This window comes from Trematomus bernacchii, unplaced genomic scaffold, assembly GCF_902827165.1.
Source record: "Trematomus bernacchii unplaced genomic scaffold, fTreBer1.1, whole genome shotgun sequence".
Classification (NCBI taxonomy): domain Eukaryota; kingdom Metazoa; phylum Chordata; class Actinopteri; order Perciformes; family Nototheniidae; genus Trematomus; species Trematomus bernacchii.
Genome location: NW_022988066.1, coordinates 1,618,935 through 1,643,052, shown reverse-complemented (window position 1 = coordinate 1,643,052; position 24,118 = coordinate 1,618,935). Strand labels below are relative to the sequence as shown.

The following is a 24,118-nucleotide window of genomic DNA, read 5'->3' as shown; positions in this document are numbered from 1 at the left end:
CTAACAGTTGCTCAGTTACAATCTTTTCAATAAAAACAGTCCACTTCATCAGGCAGGAAGATGTTCAATATGTACAATGGCAATTTGTTATAATATTATTTTGTGATACGTCTACAACGTTTGCACAACCATACACACATGTTTTCAAGATTATATCCATTCACATACACATTTGGATCAATCATCAAAGCGAACTGATCGGCTTGAATGGATGTCAATGAAGAACTTCTTGTTCGAAGCTGGAGTGAACCCGAGTCCTGTGCCCCTGTTACTGAAGTCAATCCTACGCGACTGTGCACGTTCAAACTCTCCCACAAGCCCTTGCTGCAGCTGTTCCTGTGCGCCCTTCCCCAGCGCCATGTTTGCCGCCCCGCTGCTGTCCGATGCCGGCTGGAAACCCTTTTTGAAGCCGCCCATCAACCGGAGGAACTTCTGCTGCTTCTCAGAGCTGTTGAACTCTGCGGTGCTCCACTGGCCGAGGCCCTGAGAGAAAGAGTGAGAGATATTAAAAACTGAAGCACTAAGGAGCTCTCTACTGGTTTTACCCGTAATTGTTTGTCAGCAGGAGTAAAACTCGATCTATGAAAATGGTTTTAAATGTCTTCTGGAGGAGTTTTCTAAAGTCTGATAAAATAACCCTGATGATGTTCAGATATTCTCAGAGATTAAATTGGTTACATTTCAGGAAAAACACTCACAAAAAGTCACGACAAAACTGGATCAACGTAATAATCGCACAGGAATGCCACAAGCGTACGTTTAGTAGGGAGCTGAAACAATATGAGATATCCTTTTTCATCCAATCAGTATTGTTTTTTCTCTAAATTCACCACACCCACAGCAATAGCTTCTCCAGGTCTGAATGCTAATGAAAATGTGGTGATTATGGGCTAAAATCTCAAGTTTTCCCTCATTGTTAAATCTGATCGCAAAGTATAATTTGATTAGGTAATCTACGACAAGTGGCTTCCTCTGGTGTGTGATGAGGATGATCCAACTCTGCAAAGTAGGGCAATGTTTTTTTTAGGTCCTATTTATGTATAACCCTAAAGCACTGGAGTACCCTTTTAAAAGAAAACCAGCTAAAAAGGGACATCCCAGAGTTTAATTTCTCTACAAAAAGCAAAATGACATACCGTTGGTTTGGCTGGAGGTTGGGAGGCGTTGTCGACTTCCATTTGTAAAGACTGTCTTCTTTCCTGTGACAAAAAACAACACACTTTATTAACAGTTATTGTGTTACTGACATATCAAGTAGTTAACTGATTTATTAAAAAAAAAGTTCTCTAAAAATGTAATACAGATTGTTTTGCAGTTACATGAGGAATGCAACTTCTCTCATGTTTGTATAAATATGAAATTCAGCCATGTTTCTCTCCAGTGGATTAAACAAATTACACATGTGTCACTATAATTTGTTTTATGTTTATTTAGTTTTACCTTTGGATAACAGCCGGTTAGCTGTTTTCAGTCTTTGTGCTAAGCTAACTGGCTGTTTACACTAGCTTTATATTTACCAAGCAGACATGGCAGTGTTATCCATGCAATCAGCGAACTCTCACCAAGAAAGTGAATAAGAGTATTCACAGAAATTCTATCCACAGCAATAAATATCAACCCACTGACAGACTAACTAGAGCCCTGTTTACCTGGTTGATGTTGACCTCATCAGTGTTTCCTGTTTTCTCGGACAGGAAGACCACGTCCAGGACGTTGTGTGATTCCTGACACACAACAAAACACAAAAAAGGTTCACTCCCGATGTAAAAACATAAAACATTAGAGCATGATATCAATCACTTCTAAGAACCCACACTCACATGTTGGTCTTCCGACTCTTCTTTAATCTTCTTCTTTTTCTTCTTTTCGGCACTAGTTAAAGAACTCACATTCTCCACCGGGGTTTCCTCTTCAGTGGAGCCTTCCTTCTTCTTCTTTTTGCTCTTCTTTCCTGCAGGTTCACTACAGTGCTCCTGAACTTCTTCACATTTGAGTTCTGATGCTTCTTCCCCCTCTCCCTCTCCCTTTCCCCTTTTCTTCTTCTTCTTCTTCGGCTCTGTGTCCTCTACTTCACTGACCTCCACAGAAGCTTTTCTACGCTTTTCTTTTTTGGTCTTTGGCTCCGTCTCAACTTCGTCGATGACAATAATCTCACTCTCTGCAGATTTCTTTTTCTTTTTTTCGTGTACCTTTTCTTCTGATGCTTCTTTGCTCTTTTTGTTGTTAACTTTGTTTTGGATTGTTCCTAATTCACTTCCATCTTCTTTACTATCAGCCGACTTTTTTCTCTTTTTTACCTTAGCCTCTTCTCCCTCTGGTGTTTCCAACATCACTCCATTTTTTTCCACTTTGGACTTTTTATTTGTTGTGTCACCATCTACAGGTTCAATGGTTTTCTTTTTCTTTCCTTTAACTTGCTCCTCAATCTCCTCTGTACTTACTACTAAAATGTTTTTTCGCTTCTTGGCTTTCTTCTTCTTATCCTTTACACCATGCTTTTCTCCCTCCTCCTCATTTTCTGATTTAATCTGCTCAGACTTATTTTTGGCTTTCTTTTTCTTCTGTTTCTTTTCTACTTCTTCTTCTTCTTCTTTCACTGAACTGAACTCTTCCTTTTCCACCTGCTTCTTCTTCTTTTTACTGATTTGATTGTCATTTTCTTTCTTGGTGTCAGAACCATTGACACCATTTAGAGATTCAGAAACAACATTCTTCTTTTTTTTCTTCTTCTCTACTTTGTCACCACCTCCATCCGAAGACTCCTCTTCTGAATCTATAACAATAATATCAACTTTTTTACTTTTCTTTTCCTTCTTTTCTTTTTTCATAACAACTTGGCTCCCATCTTCATCAGTTATGTTGTTATTTTCCAGCGGAGAGGCTTTTACTTTCTTGTTTTTCTTCTCCTTCTTAACACATTTCTCCTGACTCTGCTCTTCTTTCATCCTAATGTTCCCCCTTTCTCTCTCCAAGGCAAAAGACCGCTGGCTTGTCTGGTGAAAGAAATACAATTACGGTAAGACAATACCTTTGAGAATAGATTAGGCTCTGTGTGTGACTAACGGAGAAATAAATACTAACCAAGGGTTTGGCTGAGCTGGAACAGCTTATCAATGTCTTTTTGCAGGGCCAGTCACTTTACCTGCAGGGTAGAGGGGAATTGTGTTAAAATGTTTATAATTTTAGTTTGAATGCAACAAATACTATTACTGTTATCCATCAGCAAACTCATTTTTCTAGATAATACATGTATGTGTCAGACAATTGAAACACTGCACATGTGCAACTTTTTTACAGGTTCTACTTATTTATTAACTGTAAATTGTTTATTATTCAAGATTCAGTAACGCTTAGAGTTGTATTAAAATACCTACATTCATGTACATTTCTCAGGTTGTGTAAAACATGAACAGGTTGTTGTGTTGTTATTTTGTTTGCCTTCCCATTAAATTAACATGCTTTCAGTGAGTGAACACATCAATGTCAACAACCCTTAAATCAAGAAAGGACATCAAGTTAAGATTGAACAAATCCAGAATAATAATATTGCAAAAACACCACTTTTAGGCAGAATAAGATCACCACGTTTATTTTTAGCACTCTCTTACTACACCATGCTAGCTGGCAGCTAACAGCAGCAGCGAATGTTGAATTGTTCAAAGTAGTTAAAAGGTTAAACCGATAAAGAAACAAACTAAACAGTCAGCCAGATGGTAAGACTATTTACCATAGCTGAACAGTTCATTATGAAACGTTAACTCGATGAGCTGTTAACTTACTTTGCACTCTTTGATAATTCACGTGGATACCAGTGTCCTCTCTTCACCCGGAAGTAGTTCCCCCCGTTTCCTCTTAGCGACGAGCATGGTTTCCGTTTGATTGATTGATTGAAAAGTTTATTAACAGCTTGTATATTGGGTACAGTACAGTACAGCTCAAAACATACAATTGTTAAGGGGATGCAGACCAGAGAAAGACTTTCGTCTTGTTTACATCAGGGTCCCCCATTTCCAATTCATCATATCATTTAAGACATATAAGACATATTTGACATACAGATGGCTTATTTACAATTTACATACAGGTGGATTTTTACATACAGATGGCTTATTTACAATTTTCATTTTAGATTTCGTTCTAATACATCCTAACCGGACATTTAAGACATACCAAGTCTACAGATATACAGTTAGTAACAGAGTCTAAAATGCGAGTATATACATAGATGGGGGGGGGGGGGGGGGGGGGGGGGGGAAGCTGTCCATTGTACGACAGGTTGAGATTTGTACCATTACCGGGTAGCAACGAGTGCCCAAAACTAAATTCAACAGGTATGTTAATGTCATTTATTTTATCTTATTTCGGTTGTATTTCTCGGTTTTACTACCATATACTATTTATTTATTGAAATGAGTAACTCGTAAACGTGTGTAGCAGGTGCAGAGTTGGGTGTAACGTAATAATTACTATTACTGTAATAATATTACTTTTGTCGGTAACGGAGTAGTGTAACGCGTTACTTTTATAATTCAGTAATCACACTACAGTTACTAACATTGCCCCGACACGCGTTACTTCGTTACTTTTATAAAATCAGTCATAATCACACTGACAGACAAGGAGAGAAGAGGGGTTTCCGCCGCAGGTTTATATGTACGTAATCTGCGCGACTTGCGCGTCCACATCTCCACGTGCAGTGCTGCATAAACATGGCTGAGTCAGCGATAACTTTCGAGGGGTGGAGGTATGCCCAGTACTCGAGTTGAGGGGGGATGAGGGGGGATGGCATCCCCCCTGAAATAAAAATGGTCAAAATCATCCCCCTTCTAAAACTGCCATCCCCCCTTTCCATCCCTTATGTTATTTTATCAATGAACGTGGCACTGGTATTACTGCTATTTCAACATTCATTTTGCGCATATTGAGTAAAATACTGTGGGCGAGGGAGCACGCACACATGCAATGACATTTTTACCAAGTCACTGACGCTATGCTATGCGAGTGCCGTGATGTGCCCGTTTGATTGATGCCAGAAGCTGCATAGCAGCACTAGCGCAGGTAACGGTTATCACAATGGCCAAGCGACCAGGAGGACAACGCAATCTGAGGGACTTCATATTTAAAAAGACTAAAAATAACATTTCAGGTAAGTCAAGAGTCAGTAATCTTAGTCATTACCAGTGGCGACTGGTCATTAGGGGCAGGTGGGGCACAGCCCCACCTAGTGTCAGCAGAAAGTATTACACATAATGATTACAAAAAATGGAAAGAGATGCAAAAAAAGAAATAAAAAAATATATAAAATATATTTTAAGGTCATGTTTAATCATCTGATTCGTCTGTACATTGCTGTTTTAGTCTGTGTTCTTCTAATTAGTGTCTACAGTGCCGTTTTGAGCCATGTGGGACAAAACCTGATCATGCCCCACCCTTTCACTGTCAAAGTGAACGGTGACTGTAAAAACTACACTGCGCATGCTCAGAGTATTTTTCAATGTAATGTGTGTGGCAAAAAAAAAAACACCATAGGGGCACAGAGCTGCCATCCCCACCATACGTCATCTCACATCATTCAGAGCTGATTGGCTGTAAGTACGTGTGCCGCGAAAAGTGTGGTGTGTGAAGAGCATGGATGTATAATAAGAGGAGACGAGAGCTGCAGTGACGCGTCCTAAAACCAGGAAGTAAGCTGCAAAAAAGCAATGAGGTTTCTCTATAGGATTTTAGAAAATAGCTTGAAATAAGATCTGTGGGAAACGTACCTGTTAGATAAATGCACGTTTTGTTCAGCCGGATAATATCCACATGTCTACCCCACTTTTATCATTTTCGAATCATAAATCTATCGATTAGATTTATGATAGACTTTTGAAACTACAAGATGATAAGGAGGACTTTTACAAAAAAGTTATAGAATTTTTTGTCCAGAAGGATAGGCAAATGGACTTCATCTTCAAGTCAAGGTAAGACCGCAATTTTTTGAAAATGGGATCTTACTTAGAGAGAACAATTCAATATTTAAATGATCAAATTACATTTTTTGGGTATCCTTTTGTTGAACTGTCTGTTTAAAATTAATCGAAGCATCAGACAAAAAAAGCTTTTGAAAATAATATTATATTTTGGTTTAGGTCAAAATATAAGATTTGTAAACCTGAAGAGTCAGTGCCAGTGTCTCACCAGCCATGAACCTCACTGCACGTCACTGCAGAAGCTTATATATAGACATCTAAGTTTTTTGTGCCCCACCACTTTTGTACATATAAAAACGCCACTGGTCATTACTCATTACTTTAGTCACCAAAGGTGGAATCTATGGACATAAGCAGCAATAACAACTTAGTTTGGAGTTTAGCTACGTTTTTCTCTCGTGTTAGCTAGCTGGTAAGACTCAAAACTGTTGATGAAATGATACCACCAGCACCAGAAGAGCTGAAACCCCTCCTTCAAGCAGTGAACACTCTGGTCATCTCCACAGCTGAGTGTGAACGTGGGTTTAGTCAGATGAACATGTTAACCACAACTAGAAGCTCCCTAGAGATAAAAAGCATGTCAACCTTGCTTTTCATCAAGTGTGTTGGCCCTCCACTGAACAAGTTCAGACCAGATGTATATGTCAAGACTTGGCTTCAAAGCCATTGCTTAGCTAACAATCCGAAAGCAAGAGCCAGAAAAATTTAGACCAAAAAGCATGATTATGAAAATCTTTGGAAACTTCTATGAGATGGGGGAGAGTGGAGTAGGCAGCCATTGACAACATTGGTCCTATTTTGTATTATCTGTATAATCTTTTAATATATTTTCATATTTTGTAAACAATTTCAATTTGCACTTAATGCCCTGTTAAAAAAAGTAACATTGGGAATGTTAAAGGGCCCATGTCATGGCCATCTCCACTGATCATAATTACATTGTTGAGGTATACTAAAATAGATTTATACTGTGCAATTTTCCAAACTCACATTGGTTTCGCATACAGCATCTCTGTCAAGCATGTGTATTCAGCAGTATTCACTCTCTCCACTAAACGACTCGTTGGAGCTCTTGCCCCCCCCTCCCTGTGAGCCTAGTGTGCTCCGATTGGTCAGCTCGGCCACTCTGTTCTGATTAGTCAACCACCAGAGAGGCTGCGCCCATGTCTAAACGGCTGCTCTCAGCCGAACATCAGTCTTATCATGGCGTCGGTACAGCCGTATATTTTATACGCAAACTAACCGAACTGTAGCTACAACTGTTGTTATAGAAGAGTGTGACGGCCCCAGGGCCTTTGTCTTACGATGGGGTGGAGCTGAAGAGGCTAATCAGCGCGATCACGGACACCTGGCCGGAGCCGAGGTGCTAGCCAGCTGCCCGGAGTCAAACAGCAGCCCCCCTCTCCCTCCAAGCAGCTCAGCAATCCTCTCCCCCTCTCTCTGCATTTACCACAATAAATGTGCCGTGGTTTTGTAAACTCGTGTATGTCTCCTTGTCTTTCCGTTGTGGCCTACGAGCCGGTCATAACAAAGAGTAAGTTATTTTTACCCGTTATAAACTACTACTGTTTGATGAGAAATCAAATCATGGTTTGCTATATGAATGATATGTTATAGGAGCAAATAATTCAGGGAAGAAAGGATAGGCCTACTAAGTATTTCCATTAAACTTTATTTTTAGAAATGTACAAAATGAACGTAAATATACATATATACACGGTATATCGTCAATTACTCCTCGTTGTCGGCATCTTGCTTATAGCAGCCGGGGCTTTTTGAGACGATGCCTCAGTGTGGTCGTCCAGTCATGTATTTTCCGGCAGGATCTGGCTGGACGAAATAAAATGCAAATCACAAAATATTAGAGAAACTTAGTTGTTTTAGATTCGTTAGTAGTAGTTGTGGTAGGAGTGTGGATATATCTAATGAACAGCTTGCCTGCTAATATGCTAACCTAGCTTTGTTTACCTTGGTAGCTAACACGATATGAACGTTAGCTTGGAGTAACGGAGTGTAATAAAACTACTATGAACAAAAGTTAGTGGTTCATATTAGGCTAGCAATAACGTGTTTATAATTGCATTATTCTACGGGTAGTCTGCTACGTTCGGTCATACAATGTTTCCCGCTAGCATGTATAGCTAGCCTCGTTAGCTATACATGCATAGCTAGCCTCGTTAGCTATACATGTACTGTCACAATGTACGGTAAATCACCCGGAGTATACTGTATGAGTATTCCGTGTGTGTGACTGCAGACATTCTCCTGCCATGACAAACATGTAAGGCCATCTGCTGACATTGTAGTTGATATATTTAAACGCTAGCAACGTAGCATAACAAAAATGTTTTTCCGACCAAACTAAGGTCTAGCTCCGTCGGTAGATCGGTAGCATACACGCTACGCCAGCTATAATGTAATTACGTTTCGCGACTGACCGAACGGTAAATCACCAGGAGTATACGGTCTATGACTATTTCGTGTGTGAATGCAGACATTATCCAGCTATGAGGAACATGTATGTAAGGCGATCTGCTAATATTGGAGTTGATATATGGAAACGCTAGCAACTTAGTTAGCACAGTTAGCACTGGCTTAGCAGTCCGAAACATGTTTACACATTTAAACAGTCGTGGTAGCTACCTTGTTTGATAAATACACAAATAACAATGCAAACTTACAGGTTGTGTACCCAAATCTTCCCCTGCTCCAAATAGTCCAAACAAGCTGTGCATATCCGGCCTCAAACTGGGCAATGTTTTGGAAGCTTTCGTCTGTGAAATGCCGGTTCTTCGAACCTCTGGAGGAACAGTGTTAAAAAGAAATTTCAACCACTGACTTCGTCGTGGTTCTTCTGTCGGTAGGACAAACAGCTCAGATTTCTCCTCACATTTCAGGAAACAGGTCCTTGGCAGTGGCATGACTGGATCGATTGTGAACTGAACCAGAGCTTCCAACAGTAAATGTTAGGCTGGCAGAGGGTGCGGCCAGCACCGCTGGGTGTGGCCATAGCTCTTCGGGATTGGTCCATTTCGTTCCGGGTACCGCATGACATCAGGCCGTACCCGGAAGATTCAAATGGGCAGTGACGTATCTCCAACGAGGCGTTTTGGGGAGGTATTTTCTGTGTTAGAGGTTTACTCGCTACAGGGTGTACTTTGAGGGTTTTGACTCTGCACACCGTTTACATGCATAAAAACCTTCATAACACACAAGGGGACGGGTAATAACCGGAAAAGCATGACATGGGAGCTTTAACATAAAAGATTTGTATTTGAACTGCAATAAAATGATGACGGATCAATTTTGTTCTAATTTCTTTCCTCAATTTTCTCATGAAGTTTCACATTTACATAATGATTGAATTAATCACGATACAAAATTAACCCTTTAGATACCAGTTTTGATCGTATACCAGTATATGCTTTTTTGAAAAAATACACTATAATTCAATATTCTAAAAACAAATTTGACTTTATTATTAGTATCATCAGCTGATCCATCTGAATAATAAATGAGGGACTGTTAACCTACAAGATTTGTACCATAGACTTCCATTATAACCACATTTTTTTTATCCCCTCCCCCCCTTTAAATTAAAGTGAAAAAAAGATTTTGCACTAATTGTCCTCTGCATTTGACCCTAAATGTTAGTGGTGCCATGGCAGCCCGGGGACCGACTCTAATTCTGAGGTGCCTTTGTCAAGAGCAATGACAGGAGTATCTGAACATCCATAACATGCATGTTGTTTTAGGAGTATAATAATTATCTTTATGCTGGTTGGTCTCCCACCCTCTGCGGGTTATCAGCTAAAATGATGTCCCCATATAATCAAATCCACCATCCCCCCCTGATTTCTTTTTACAACTTGAGTACTGGGTATGCCCATTATTTTGAGTTCGTCCGAGGAATAGACAGGAATGTGACGGTGAGGTGCAAACTGTGTCCAGGCCAGAAGCTGTTATCCACTGCTGTAAACACCACGTCAAACCTCAACAAACACCTGCAAAGACAAATGCTAAGGTGAAGCTAATAGCTAAGGACCCCCGAACCCAGAGTGATGATGTTGTGAGTGCGCCGCCGCCGACTCCGAAGCAGCAAAAATTAGAATTTGGAGGACCGGTAACCAAAGCAGAGATGGACAGGCTTGTAGCATCCTTCATAGTAGAGGAAATGTTGCCCATTTGCACAGTGGAATCACCATCGCATTGTTCAGAGATATACTGCGCAAAATACAGATAGCAGGAGACAGAGGACAGCCATGGTCAGAGCTATCTGGATCAGTCTTATGCGACAATGGAAACTGAACTAAAGAGAACATTTGAAACTTTAGCAGTCTGCGTGATCTGCCTGTAGGGAGGGGCGGGCCGGCCCTGCAAGTAAATTAACGAGTAAAGTAACGAGTTACTTTATGTAGAGAGTAACGAAGTAGTGTAATATATTACTTTTTTTTCAAAGTAATATGTAATATATTACTTTTTTTTAGTAACGACCCCATCTCTGAGCAGGTGTGTTAGTTGTTTTGCCCTTTTATCAAACCAACATATTTAAAAGACACACCTGCAGTCAGTCAGCAAAAGACCGAAGCATTGCCCAGTTATTAATAAAACTAACTATTATACATGTAAAAACAATCAAAGGAACTGAAATGAACAGGAAAAAACGTATACAAACAACAATCAAATCATGTTTAAAGTGTATTATTTTAGAAAGTAGGCAGGGTTTTAACTACTGTCCCTCTTCATTCTTAACACAACTAATTATGTCCCTTTTTGTATATACAAGTACAAAATCATGAATGAATGAGAAGAGATGGTCTGAAAGTGTTCATCATTATCCCTAATACAATAATAAGTATTCTGAACACTTGTGTTTTAAAATGTGGTCGGACAACACTTTTTTATAGCTAGTTTCAATCATGCTCTGCCTGTAATCTAAACCCGACTTCTACCTCACCTTCAGCTCCAGAAGTCAAAGGTCAGTGGACCAACATGCCTCTACGGACTTACATTGGCTCTAGCTTGAACCTGCAACTACATCCAGCTTAATCCAAACCCAACATACTCTTCCCTTCACGCTGACCTGCCTTAAAAGTGAATTACTCAGGAACGTGGAAAGACTCTGGTAGATGGACACCTTGCCCTATGTTAATGAAAAGACAGCCACAAGGTCGAGACAGGACAAGATGGCTCTCACTCTTCTTCATTCCAAGACAGAAAGAGTAGAAATAGATGGTGTAATACGCTATGCCACTCCCCTGCTGAGAATTCCCAATATGCCTGCCTTTCAAGCCCCCAAGGAAGGCGTTCTGCCTCGTCTCTGTGCCACAGAAAGACGCTTGTCCAAAGACTCACAACTTTCTGAGAAATACCAGGAGGAACGGAATAAACTCACAGAGCTTGGCTATGTTAAAAGGATCCCCAACGAGCAGGCTGAGCAACCACAGGAAACCTGGTATTTTCCACATCACATAGTTGAACACAACAACAAACACAGGATTATTTGATTGCTCTTTTGAATACATGGGACAAACCCTGAACAAATGTCTTCTGCCTGGCCCAACACTTGGTCCCTCACTCATTGGAGTACTCCTCAGATTCCGCCAAAATGCCATTGCCATCTGCGGAGACATAAAGGCTATGTTCCATCAGGTACGCCTTTATGAATGAGGACAAACCCCTGTTGCGCTTCATTTGGAGAGGGATGCAGCTCGAACAGGAACCCAGTGTGTATGAATGGCAAGTTCTTCCATTCGGAACAACCTGCAGCCCATGCTGTGCCACCTTCGCAGTCCAATAACATGTCAAAGATCATTGTGATGGAAACAAGGAGGTCCTTGAATCCGTCCAAAATTGTTTTTATGTTGATAACTGAAAAGCTATCACTCCCCCCAAGAAGCAAAGTCCCTCATCGACAAAATGAGACCTCTGTTCTTAGATGGTGGTTTCGACATAAGACAGTGGGCTAGCAATGATCCATCCATAATAAAACATCTCCCTACAGAGTCCAAATCCAAGACTAACGAGTTGTGGCTCTCAGAGGGTGGAGACCCTAAAGAGCCTACATTGGGCCTTCAATGGAACTGCCTCAAAGACACGCTGGGCTATAAAAACAGAACAATCACTTACCACCAACCAACAATGAGAAATATCTACAAGGTCTTGGCATCTCAATATGACCCCTTAGGCTATCTGATCCCTTTCACTACCCGTGCACTAACAGCAGGCTCAATATTCTCAATATTATGGTTGGAAAGGTGATGTGCAGAGAGGAGTTTGGAAGGCTTTGGGTGTGCAGGCATTTTGTTATTTTCATTCTTTGTTCTCGTCAACTCACGGCTTTGTTGACGAAGGACTGGAGAGGAGTCCATATTGAAAGCAAGGTGTGAGGAGCAATTTACAAGAAGAAATGTCCCGCTGTAACTTCCTTCTGTGCGTCTGTTACGTGCCTCTTGTGGACAGGAGGGTTACACACATGCAATTTCTAACAACAGTACTTCCTGTCACCTGCGGCCCCCAAATCCTCCTGCTTCTCCTGGTGTCCAGCCAGTGAAGATCTAGCAACCACTTTGATGGTCTCCTATTTCGAGCCTTACACCTAAGGCTTTTGGAGGTGAGTCGTATCTATCCACTTAAAACCTCATCCGCTGCCTACTACTGTTAGCTTCAATACCACCCACGTCTATGACAGCTACGTCCCAATCTTTTATCTCCAGCTTCCTTGAGGACTTAAACCTACAATCTGGGCAAGCTGCAGTGCAACCACTATCTGCAGCCTCTAATATCCAAAGCTTTAGGGAGCAGTGACTTTTTAAACACCCTACATTACATTTTGAATTTTAGAAGAGATGATTTATTACACTTTTTGGAAGAATAGAGCTATGTGTACTGGGTCTCAATTCAACACACCACAAGCTCTATATACTTGGTATAAATCATTCAGAAATCTTCTTATTACTAGAAATAACAATCTAGATCAACCTCATTCTTTACTTTGTATACAAATAACTACTTTTGTGATGTGTTATGGATGCACTTTTAATATTTTTTGGAATAATCTTGAAAATCAAAAATGGAAATTAGTCTGAAGTATCAACTGGAAACCTTGCATTATTTATTTATTTGCAGCCTTTTTTTATTGACATTGACACATTTGTGAGGATATCTTCTTTGTTTGTTTGCTTGTCTTTTATTGCAGTGCAGTCATTTTTCTCTGTCACTGCACATGCCTCTCCTCTATGTGTGTATAGCTGATTGTATAGCTGCATCCCTATAAAGTGACTCATGGATAATGACGAAAGACCAGTTCAATGACCAGACAGTTATTAACCGAAATATGCACTGATGTATTAGCCACTTTGTGCAAACCACATTACAGACATTGATGTTACGCTGCCATAAGACAGTGACAGGGCTATCACTATAAGAACATTTAAAAAAGGAAAAATACAATTTTCACATTTTGATTATTTACACAATTAAAACTCAGGTATATAGGGTAAACACATATACATCTTGTAATGGTTATATTTGCATTGTACAATATCTGAGCACACAAAAAGGCAAATTATTTACTTTAGTTTTATATAACAAAAATAAATGGTCAAAGAAATTGTCATAAAATAAACATAGTGAATGGCATTATAACTTGATAAATTGTCCTGGGTTGAATTTAGTGTTTCTAAGAAAATTAAAACGGATGCTTATTAGAAATCTACATGGTGCCAAACGTTGTCCTTCTACTAATAAAAACAGTGTACATGTGTGTGAGTCGGTTCCAGTTATATTCACAGTGATGGATGAGTTAATGTTTTCTCTAGATAACATTTGAAGGGATCCTGAATGCCAGAATATAATGACAGTTGCAATACAATTTCTAACCAAGCATGATCAGTATAGCCTTATTGAATCCAGAGTAATATTGGGAAAACATGAGTGAAACTGGTTGAGAAAACAGTCCAACCTCAAGGTCCATTTGGTAGCTGTTCCAGAGATTTCAGCTGTACAACATGGTCTTCCTTTGAGCACTTTAAGTGGATTTGTCAACCGCTATTTCCATTGTCAAGAACAAGCTTTGCAATAAAACACTGAAACAGTTTTTTCTCTTCTATATATATATATCAAAATTCTATAAAACATTTAAATACATTTGGACAAAATACATTACCTCTAAACTGGGCTTTTACATGCATCTCAAATGATCAGACATCTCAAATATCACAATGCCCAGATATAATATAGTGCAAAATCACAACCTCAAACAGTAAACGTTACTGTATACACTGCAGCATTGCAGTATTAAATGGCTTTTTATCATAGGCTTATTAAAAACGACTAATCCATCCGCCGTAGACTATTTTTAGCCTTTTAAATCATCAGATTATTATTCAAAACTTTACACCAGCTCTGTTACTGCATGACAATTATGTATGAAATGTCCAATAGCACTGATAATAGAATGGAGACATGGAGAGAAAAACCCTGCGAGTCCTTTGAGTCTTCCACCATGCCAGCTCTGTGGGCGTATGTTTAAATAAACATCCTAAAGGCGTGTCTTTTTTAGATGTATTCTTACACCAGATAGAAGAGAAGTAAAGTAGTTTTTGTGAAGCAAACATCACTGAGGAACTGGCTTCAATTAGTTACAGCAATCATTTAGAGCTGCTCCCACATCATGTGTACTTCTATACATTCAAATCATACTTTAATCTTTTCTTTATTATGGTTAATACCACAGTGTTCGCTATTAACCTAATAGCATTCGCCCTTCTGATGCACTCCATGTTTATGTATTTATTTACATATTACAATTAAAACTCCCTGTGCCTAAATAATGCATCATTACAACTGTTCCCTTATGAAAAAATCTCCTAGGCTATGGAAGCTGAGTCACTTCGACCCTCTCTTTTGTGATTTTCTGTCCAGTCTGCTGAAAAATAGGAACGCAAAAGGAGAGCAAAAACACTATTAGGATTGGTTCTTAAAATGTAACATGTTGCATGGTGCATTTTTAAGGTCCCATCACATCCATTCTGTGTGATATGCGATGTTTTCAAAATCTCCTTCTTCTTAGGCAACAGGAAATTCTATAATCACACACCAGCGTTACACCAGCGTTTCTTCTTCAAGTCTTGTCGCATATTACCATAACCGTCGCCCAGTGTAGTTTACTGGGGCTGTGGGCATCTACACCAAAGAAACAAAAACATGTAGTAAACAAGTTTAGTATTGTTAGGGTTGGTTATTTTTATGTCAACAACTCACAATGTGTGTTTCTTCCATACTTACCGTTCCACCATTCATGACCAGAGCCATCTCAGTGGGTTGGTAGACGTGACCTCTGAAGGCGATGCCGGGACGCATACTCCCGTGGCTGCTGTGGTAGGTTCCAGTTCGGAGTGCTGACCCACCACGAAAGGTAAAGCACACACACGCACGTTATGGGTGTTATGCTAACAAATGTTACATCTACTAACTAGACCATAATGGCTCCAGTTTCAAGGGAACCTTACCTACTATTATATGGCATATTCATACTGCATGGTATGTCACGGCTCTACCTTTTTGTGTCATCCTATGAGCAAAATGTGTGGATGGTACCTGGTACTGTTTTGATACTATCTCCTTGGAGGTTCTTAACAAGCTGAGCAAAAACTAGAAGGTGGAGTAAAACACTTTAAACTAATGATTAATCCATGAGAATATTCACCAGCGGATCATCTTGCGCAAACCTGGACCTTTCTTTATTAGCTCTATCCAAATATTTTAAAAGATGGTAGCTGGAGAAACTATAATGCACAACTGACAGCAATCAGCTGATCATCCCATCACACTAAGGGGGTGCTCTTACCAGAGGAAAACAAAATAAGCACCTTGTACCAAAATTGAGTTGATTTGAGCAGAGCTGTACCATAATAGATTAAATGTATTATACCGTGCAGTGGAAATGCAGCCATGTGATGACAGTGCTACTGATTTGTATAAATGAAACATATATTACATGTGAAGCAACTATTGGGGGATGGTTAGCATAAGGGCGCTTACAAACCATGGACACTTTTATACATTTTAGGGCACTATTTAGCCAATACTTTTCTCAGATCTTGGAAAATGTAACTTAAATGGCTTACAATAAGAAATTGCAAGCAATAAGCTACAAGGATGTCAACTGATAAGGTGTGCTAACCTTGTCATTTTTTATGCTAAAGCAGATACATCATATTTTTCTAATCTTAGCTCAAATTAGCCAATAAAAAAACACTGGTATGTTGGTAATCCTATTAGATCCACTTGGCATTTTTTCAGACAAAATGGTGTCCTTTGGTCCTACCACTTTAAAAGGAAAAACGTTTCTGGCAACTTTGGTCTTATTTTTCTATGTATGGTCATGATAATTACAATATATAACACAAGCTCTACTGCAGTGTACCTGCCTGTCAGCCTTCCATCTCGTGCACAAACTTATCTCGTGCCCTCATTGGTCATGTGCTCGTTCGTGTTTGTTGGAGGAGGGGCACTGTAAGGAAGTCTGAAGGAAGAGGCAGATTTCTTCCGGTTGTGTACTTTCAAATTCTAGCTCACTCGAGCTGGTTTCTCCATTCTTACCTACCCTACCTTTAAGGAAGGTAAAAAGAGACTTCATCATCCTTTTCAACCAATAGTAACTCTTCTGGAGACTTGGTGACACATTGTTACATTGCTTCCCTCTGTGTTTTCTTAACTAACTCTCTGTATGACTCTGCCATTGTGAAAGTTGGACTGCTGTCACACTTTGTGCTTTCTTACAACAGACTGCGTTCTGCCACTCTTTGTTTATCCTGGTTCATCGTGGTTTAGCTCTTCATCTGTGCATTTGGCTTCAGATAAATATGGACAGCTACCAAAGTGAAATGACTCATACATATCCCTATAAGCCTCTTAGATACTCATCCATTTCATAGGGTTTAATTGGATTTTGTATTATGCTGCAGGAGTGGTTTGAGACGTTTTATTACATATTTGTATTTTTATATATTTATTTATTCCACTGAGAGAACTGAGGCCTTTTTAAAAGCACAGATTTAGGCTTAACAAATCTCCTGGGCTACTGGCTGAGTTAGGAGAAATGTCTAAAGATTTAAAAACTCCTACTTCTATCAAAAGCTGCTACATTGCGTTAGTGTTTTAGAAAATGCAACAATAACGCAGTGTTAAAAGCACATTTGGATGACTTGCGAGTTACTAACAATCAAATTGGTCAACCTACAAGTCAAATGAATCCAATAGCACTGTAGAGGACACTTTGCAGACGCCTCCACTACTACTGGGAAAATGCAATTAATCACATTTTGAATAAATTAATGAAGTAAATTAAATTGTGTTAAATGTTTTAATATCCAATCTTTGCACGCTCTTTTTATGTTAATGTATATTTCATTGATTCACTGACACAAACCAGTTCGCTTGTCAAACAATCTCTGTGTAAAGTCCATGAGACATGATGTCATGATGTATTTAAAAAGGTCAGACTCCATAAAAGCTGGTTGTTTTTGTTCTCTACTCGGCATGACATTGAATGGCATGAACACAACGTTGTTTTTTGTTTAGTTTTTGAAGAGGAGACATGGCATCATCCGTTTTGTTGATAGTTGCCAAGCAACAGTGATCTCATGGCTTTGTCATGACTTACCATTAAACCAAACACATTTGTAATCAACCTTTAAATGTTGAAAATGCAACCAAATGAGGTCCATTTAAAGGCAGCATTAGAAAACAGGTTGAAAATCCTTTCTTAGATTATTTCATCTTTAAAACAAACATGAACAGACACACACACACACACACACACACACACACACACACACACACACACACACACACACACGTTACATAAGCCTACTTTCACCGTGCTCCTCCATAGAAAAGGCCTGGTTCTCAGGGAAGGGTCGGTGTGAGTGTGCTGGGATCTCATCTCCAAAGTGTGGAGGCGGGGACGTATGAGTGGTGTCGAAGAAGTCTTGCGTGATGGACTGCGGAGGGTTCCGGAGACACAGGTGGGCCTCTGGAATAGCGTGGAACAGCAGCAGGATCCAGCCCTGAATGACCAGGGCCACCGCCAGCGCAGGCTCATCCAACACCTTCACATCCTTCTTCCCTGCTCCCCCAAAACGCTCCCCTTTCCCCTTTCCCCTCACCTGGCTGCCATAAAGATAAAACCCCAGCCAAGCCACCCATAGCAATGCTGATGCCAAACTGGACAGGAAGAGCCAGACGGCGTTACACTTCCATCTCCGCTTTTCACTCTCTCCTTCTCTATCTTCTTCACTCTCTCCCCCCAGCTCTCCTCCACACAGCACCACCCCCAGAGAAAGCCCCATGGCTATGAGGAGCAGCCCCAGTGTGTAGCTGCATGTCAGAGCAAAGTCTAAAGGTGGGTATTCGCAGGCTGGGTGACCCTCTCTAACGACAGTCAGCAGGACCCATTCAGCAGAGATGATTCCCTGAACCAACGCCAACGCGAGGCCCAGAGCCGCCAAGGAGCTTCCTGATGGACTCGTCTGGCCGGCCACCAGCCTCCTGAGCCTCACACCCTGCACCAGCAAGCTGGAGAAGCAGAGGGCAAAAAGGGGACCCCAGAAGGCCCGGCGGACCACACAGAGTGCCTGGTTCTTCCCCACCAGGAATGCCAGGGAGATGGTAAAGATCCCCAGGAGCGTGCCCAGGAGCAGGAGAAGAGGTCCCAAGCCGGAGCGCCTGGCGGGGTCAGAAATGGAGCGCAGCTTGACCAGTAGCAGCACGGCGAGGACCAGCGAGGCGAGGCCGCCGCTGCAGGCCACCGCCTCCAGGACCACCCCCCAGACAGCCTCCAGGTCGCACAGCACTCTGTACGGAGGGTCCACATCCACACTGCAACCCCGGGGAGGAGGAGGAGAGGGGTGCGACGAGGCATAGCCCATCAGGGACAGGAGGCAGATGATGATAGGGCTGACGGCCATCTTAGAGATACAGAAACAGAAAATATGTAGTAATGGGGAGAAAGGTGCAGAGAGATAAACAAGAGGAGTGATACTGTGGAGGAAGATACAGAGAGGAGGGGGGCACGAAGGTGGATGTCGTGATACATAACTATTTCATAAATACTGCCTCTTCATGAGTCACAATATACAGAAGAAACAGCAGACAACATTTATTAAGATCCAGTAAGCCTGTTATACACCAGAGATTAATATGTCTTTCTGTCTAACACACACACACACACACACACACACACACACACACACACACACACACACACACACACACACACACACACACACACACACACACACGCACACACACACACACACACACACACACACACACAGAATAGAACTGCTTTTAGCACTGGGCAATAGTTTCCATGGGAACGGGAAACAGCGTGGGCTGACTATTGCACACTGGGCTTTTGAGAAGTCGAGTTTCAGTACCCAAAAGCACAGAGAAATTCATGAGTATACACACACACACACACACACACACACACACACACACACACACACACACACACACACACACACACACACACACACACACAAACACACAAACACACACACAAACATAATGTTTATACTCACTTGTGAGAACCCCTTAATGACAAATTCATCCCCCAGCCATAAAACATGACCCTTAGTTGAATCTTCATGTAAGTTGTAACCCTCCAACAGTGAAGAGTGATCCCAAAATATCCTTACTGTCCATTTCTGACAAGGATAGAAGTATCCAAACACAAATAAACACACATACGTACGTACGTACGTACTAAATTCGACACAAATGATAAAACTCTTTAATAAAACTCACCTCAGATTAATTCTTGCCTTGAAATGTTGATTATTGGCAGTGAGGGGGCATTATTATTTTCCAGTCTGCATCCCAGCAAGTATTTTTGTTTTATTATCCCAGTTAATTAAATCCTTGAGGCAGCGAAAACAAAACGGTTTCCATTTTGTCTCTTATGTCTCTCTCAGCTCCCACTGTTTTTAAAGTAAAAAACAAGCACACTTTGTTGCGAGATCAATAATGTCCTTCTGCTGCACTGTTACGTCCGGCTGCTCCGAGAAAGATCTACAATTATGATGCATGCCTTGATACTTCACACACCCACGGAGTCAAATATATCTTGTGTGTCTCTTTCACTCTTCTCTCTCGCTCCCTCTGTCCCCCTCTTTCTAGTCATTCTGTCTGCATGTCTCTTTTCTCGCTCCCTGCTTCACGCTGAATCTGCGGAGGTGTCAACAGAGACGCAATCCCAGCTTTACTCCTGCTCACCCACTCATGGGGAGCATGATTTGCTGATGCACCTGTCTAAACAGGAAGGAAAATGTGAAATAAGTACAGTACATAACCATGGTAATTCACAGCCAATCCAGTGTGAGTCACCAGCATGTTAGAGTGTTATTTCCTGCCTACTGGCTCCCACGTCTTCCTCATTATTCAATTCTTCCTCACACCCAGAGCTGGAGATTCATCATTAACCAGCAAATTGGACCAAAATCAATGGACTCTTCAACAGGGAGATGTTTGTGAATGGTGTGTGTCGCAGAGTGAAGGAGAAGAAGTGAAGGCTTTGGAAGAAGTGGGGCAGATGGTCAATCTAAACACAGGTGAGCCCTGTGGCCACGTGGCTGTCCTTGTAGAGAGTGTTACATAATACCCTTGAAGACATGATTCAGCCAAGTCCCTTTAGAGTGGCGTAATCTCCTCCCCTGGAGATGGCTTCATGCGGTGACACGACGAAAGAAAAACCCAACCATTGTACTAGCTTATCGAGTCTATTTGGATCAGTGTGAGAGAGATTGATGCTGACAGACAGTAGTGGGCTCAGTGACAGAAAAAGGCCAAAGCTGTTTTTTGTGACACAAATAAACTGACAGTTAGTGATAGTGAGTGTTTTGGACAGTCATAGCAGATTAATTACTTAATGAATGGGTTTACAATAGATACATCACTCATGACAGATGACATGATGTATTGTATTTTAAACTAAAGCAGACAACCATAGTATGCAGCCCTATTTATAATTGCACCATTGTCCATCACAGATAACAGCAGACTTTATATAAGAAGTGGATGAGGATAGTTTCCTTTACGTTACCCATTTATTAGTCGCCTATGGTTTTAGGCAACTCAAATGTTACATTTAACTTTTATGAACTGGTAAGACTGAGAAACGATTAAAGGTCACCTATTACATTTTTCATGTCCTCTATACATAAAATGCGTCCCTGTGTAAAGAGATTCTGAAAGTTTCAGGAAAAAAGATTCTCTCACTTTTTGTCCTGATCCATTTATATAAAAACCTGTCTGAAAATGAGCTGATCAGATTTTGGCCACTTTGTGATGTCATAATGTTTTTTTGGGTTGTGTAACCATGAGCCAATCACCAACCAAGGTAACCCCGCCCACCTTATCACCTGAATCTCCTCCTCCATATCTCGCAGAGGGGCGTGGGGTGTGGCACCTTATTTTCATCTAAAGTAACAGATGATTTGTATATAACTGAGAACTATAATATATTAATGAAAAACAGTATAACAGGAGACCTTTAAAGTTATCAGACGAAAAAACATGGACAACAACCAAACTTGGATAACGTGATAGCGAACCTTCACAATGTAGCCACGCCCACAAACTGCATTATCGGCTTTTTTAACCCTTTAACTACCAGACCAAGAAAAAAGCTATGGAAAAATTATTTGTCAGTGCTCTGACACTAAAATATGTCAAAAATGATATGGTTACCTTACAAAAGTTGACCAAAAAGATGCATTAAAGGACACCTATCATGCTATATTTAAATGATATATTGTAGGGCCATACCTATATAAGGTATATTTATACGTTTCTGTTTTCAAAATACCAAACAGATCATGCATTTTAGCCATGCCTCATTTCGCTCTATGTGCTGTTTGCTGTCTACGGGGCTGATTCTGTGAGCTGCAGCTGACCACGCCCCCCTGCAGGAGAGGGGAGACGTGCTCTGATCAAGTCAAGAGGGGGAGAAAAAAAGATCTCCGTCCTCTGTGTTTTATTATATTATAATAGGCCTATAGAGTCGTTATTCATTTGTTTTAAAGCTCAATAAATAACAAAGAAGACCTTTGACCGGCACTTTTCTAATTTTGTCCGGAAGATTTAAACTTTAACGGACATCTTGACCGGCGAAAGAAACTGAAACTGAAACTCGGCCGCACGGTCCCCTCGTTCCTTGGAAGAGGCGGAGAGGTGGGTGTTTGTCATCTGCTGGTGGACTAACCGGAGAGAATTACAGTGCTTGCTGACGTCAGTAAAGTGTTCAAATCTGGATCAGTTTTTATCAGATCCGTTGCAGCCCCTTTTTTAGAGATTTGGGTATGGAGGAAAATAGAGAGGGTTGTGTTTTCTGACACTTGGTGAGTTCCCTGGAACACCGGGGACACATATTCATGTATAAAAGACGTACAAAAGTGCATTTTGCATGATAGGTCCCCTTTAAGTGAGAAGCATGGTCATTGTCTCATAGACTTCTATACATTTGACCTTTTTAGGTCACTTATGTATTGGCTTCACTTTTCAGAACCTTAGTCGGGTCACAGGGGCCAAGGCTTTTTAAAAGTCCTGGGTATTAATAACAGAGATTAATAAAAGACATTCATCTCTGTAATCCCTGCCCACCTCAGGTATTCATAAAGCAGAACTTTGTCACTGTCTTCAAAACGTTTGGGAATTCTTCTCAACTGGAGTTTTGTGTCTGGCATACCTGTATACTGTTTCTTTTCCTGTGTTTTATTTGCATCCCCTGAGAAGAAAGAGGTAGGAGACAACAGGGCAGAGAAGTGCTGACTAACTCAGGAAACCAGTCCTAATCTGTGTAATCCAGTGTTTACTCTGGTCACAGTCTAATAGGGCCTCGTATGGCCCATCCCATAATCCCACCCTTATCCCACCTCATGTCTTCATACAGATCCCAAAGAGGGCACAAACCGAGGCTCTATCTGCACGTTATTACTTTGTAACACGACTTCACACAGTAAAGACATGCACAGCTGGAGATCTGCAGTTTTCTCCTGATGGTAGAGTACCTTGCCCAAGAGCACTGATAACAGAATAAATTATTTGGTTGTGATCTTTAATAGAGGCACATGTTTGTACAGTTGGCTGATGTTCTTTAGGGTAGAGCAATGGTCTTTATTAACTTATCCTTTTTTACTGTTGGATATCTGATAGTCTTAGGAAAGTGTCTAGTGACAGCCATGATAAGATAATTCTCTCAATGCTAGGAAGGTGCTTTTATTCTTCCTTTGTTGTCCCTTGGTGTAGTGTAAACTGGACCATCCTTTATTTAAAATAAGTAGTAAATGCCATCCCTTCATTCCTTTAGGGCAGCAAAATGTAGAGCTACACACCATTTGGACGTCAACAAAATGCGCTTTTACTGTTTAATCACTTACATTGAAAGCATAACTCTTAGGAGGTGTGATTGTGTTTGGACATTAAATATTATTTCATTGTACAGCATTTAGTTTGTCACTGTACTCATCTACTGTTATATCTGCCGCTGCATAATTATATTGCTGGGTATAAGTGCAAGTAGATTCTCTTTACGTAAGTCCTCCCTATAAATTGTCCTTCTGATCTTTCCTTGACCTCAAAGAGGGAAATTTTCCATTGGGGTAAAGGAAAAGAGGTTGGGAAAAAACCACTATTCCCTTTTTTAAAGCAGTCCAAGTATAAAACAGGGCACTGTAGGAATTGTCAAGTGTAATGGCGCGTTTCCACTACACGGCCTCGCTCGGCCCCGCTCGGTATGGCTGGGCCTCGTTAGGACTGGCTCACTTTATGGCGCATTTCCATTACAGTTTAGGAACTGGGGTAGTATCTATAGTAACGCAGTGTAGGCGGAGCCGTGACGTCATCTTTGATGAGAACCCCAGAAAAACAACACAGCCGTTAGCTGTTAGCACTCAGAGCTCACAGCTCCTCATATATGTTCAGAAACTAGACAAAAGTTAAACAAGTACAAACCACAGACTGCCTGTGTCATGGTGAATACAGTCGCTGCTTTATTTATGTCTGTATAGGCCGTTGTTGTGAGTGTGGACGGTCGGAGCATATACTGCGTTAGCTTAGCCAATCTCCATTTAGAAAAC

At 40.9% G+C, this 24,118-nt stretch overlaps 2 protein-coding genes across 2 annotated transcripts; both read right to left on the bottom strand.

Annotated features, from left to right (window-relative positions):
- Positions 1 to 44: 44 nt before the first annotated feature.
- On the bottom strand, positions 45 to 3,864 carry knop1 (lysine-rich nucleolar protein 1). Its single transcript, XM_034120595.1, has 6 exons — positions 3,780 to 3,864; positions 3,082 to 3,142; positions 1,821 to 2,993; positions 1,650 to 1,724; positions 1,137 to 1,199; positions 45 to 483 (listed from the first exon to the last, which is right to left on the bottom strand). The coding sequence occupies exons 3-6, from the start codon at positions 2,943 to 2,945 to the stop codon at positions 178 to 180; spliced, it is 1,569 nt and encodes a 522-aa protein (XP_033976486.1). The 5' UTR covers positions 2,946 to 2,993; positions 3,082 to 3,142; positions 3,780 to 3,864; the 3' UTR covers positions 45 to 177.
- Positions 3,865 to 13,062: 9,198 nt separating this feature from the next.
- On the bottom strand, positions 13,063 to 20,209 carry gprc5bb (G protein-coupled receptor, class C, group 5, member Bb). Its single transcript, XM_034120596.1, has 4 exons — positions 19,791 to 20,209; positions 17,851 to 18,946; positions 15,261 to 15,373; positions 13,063 to 15,158 (listed from the first exon to the last, which is right to left on the bottom strand). The coding sequence occupies exons 2-4, from the start codon at positions 18,944 to 18,946 to the stop codon at positions 15,114 to 15,116; spliced, it is 1,254 nt and encodes a 417-aa protein (XP_033976487.1). The 5' UTR covers positions 19,791 to 20,209; the 3' UTR covers positions 13,063 to 15,113.
- Positions 20,210 to 24,118: the final 3,909 nt, after the last annotated feature.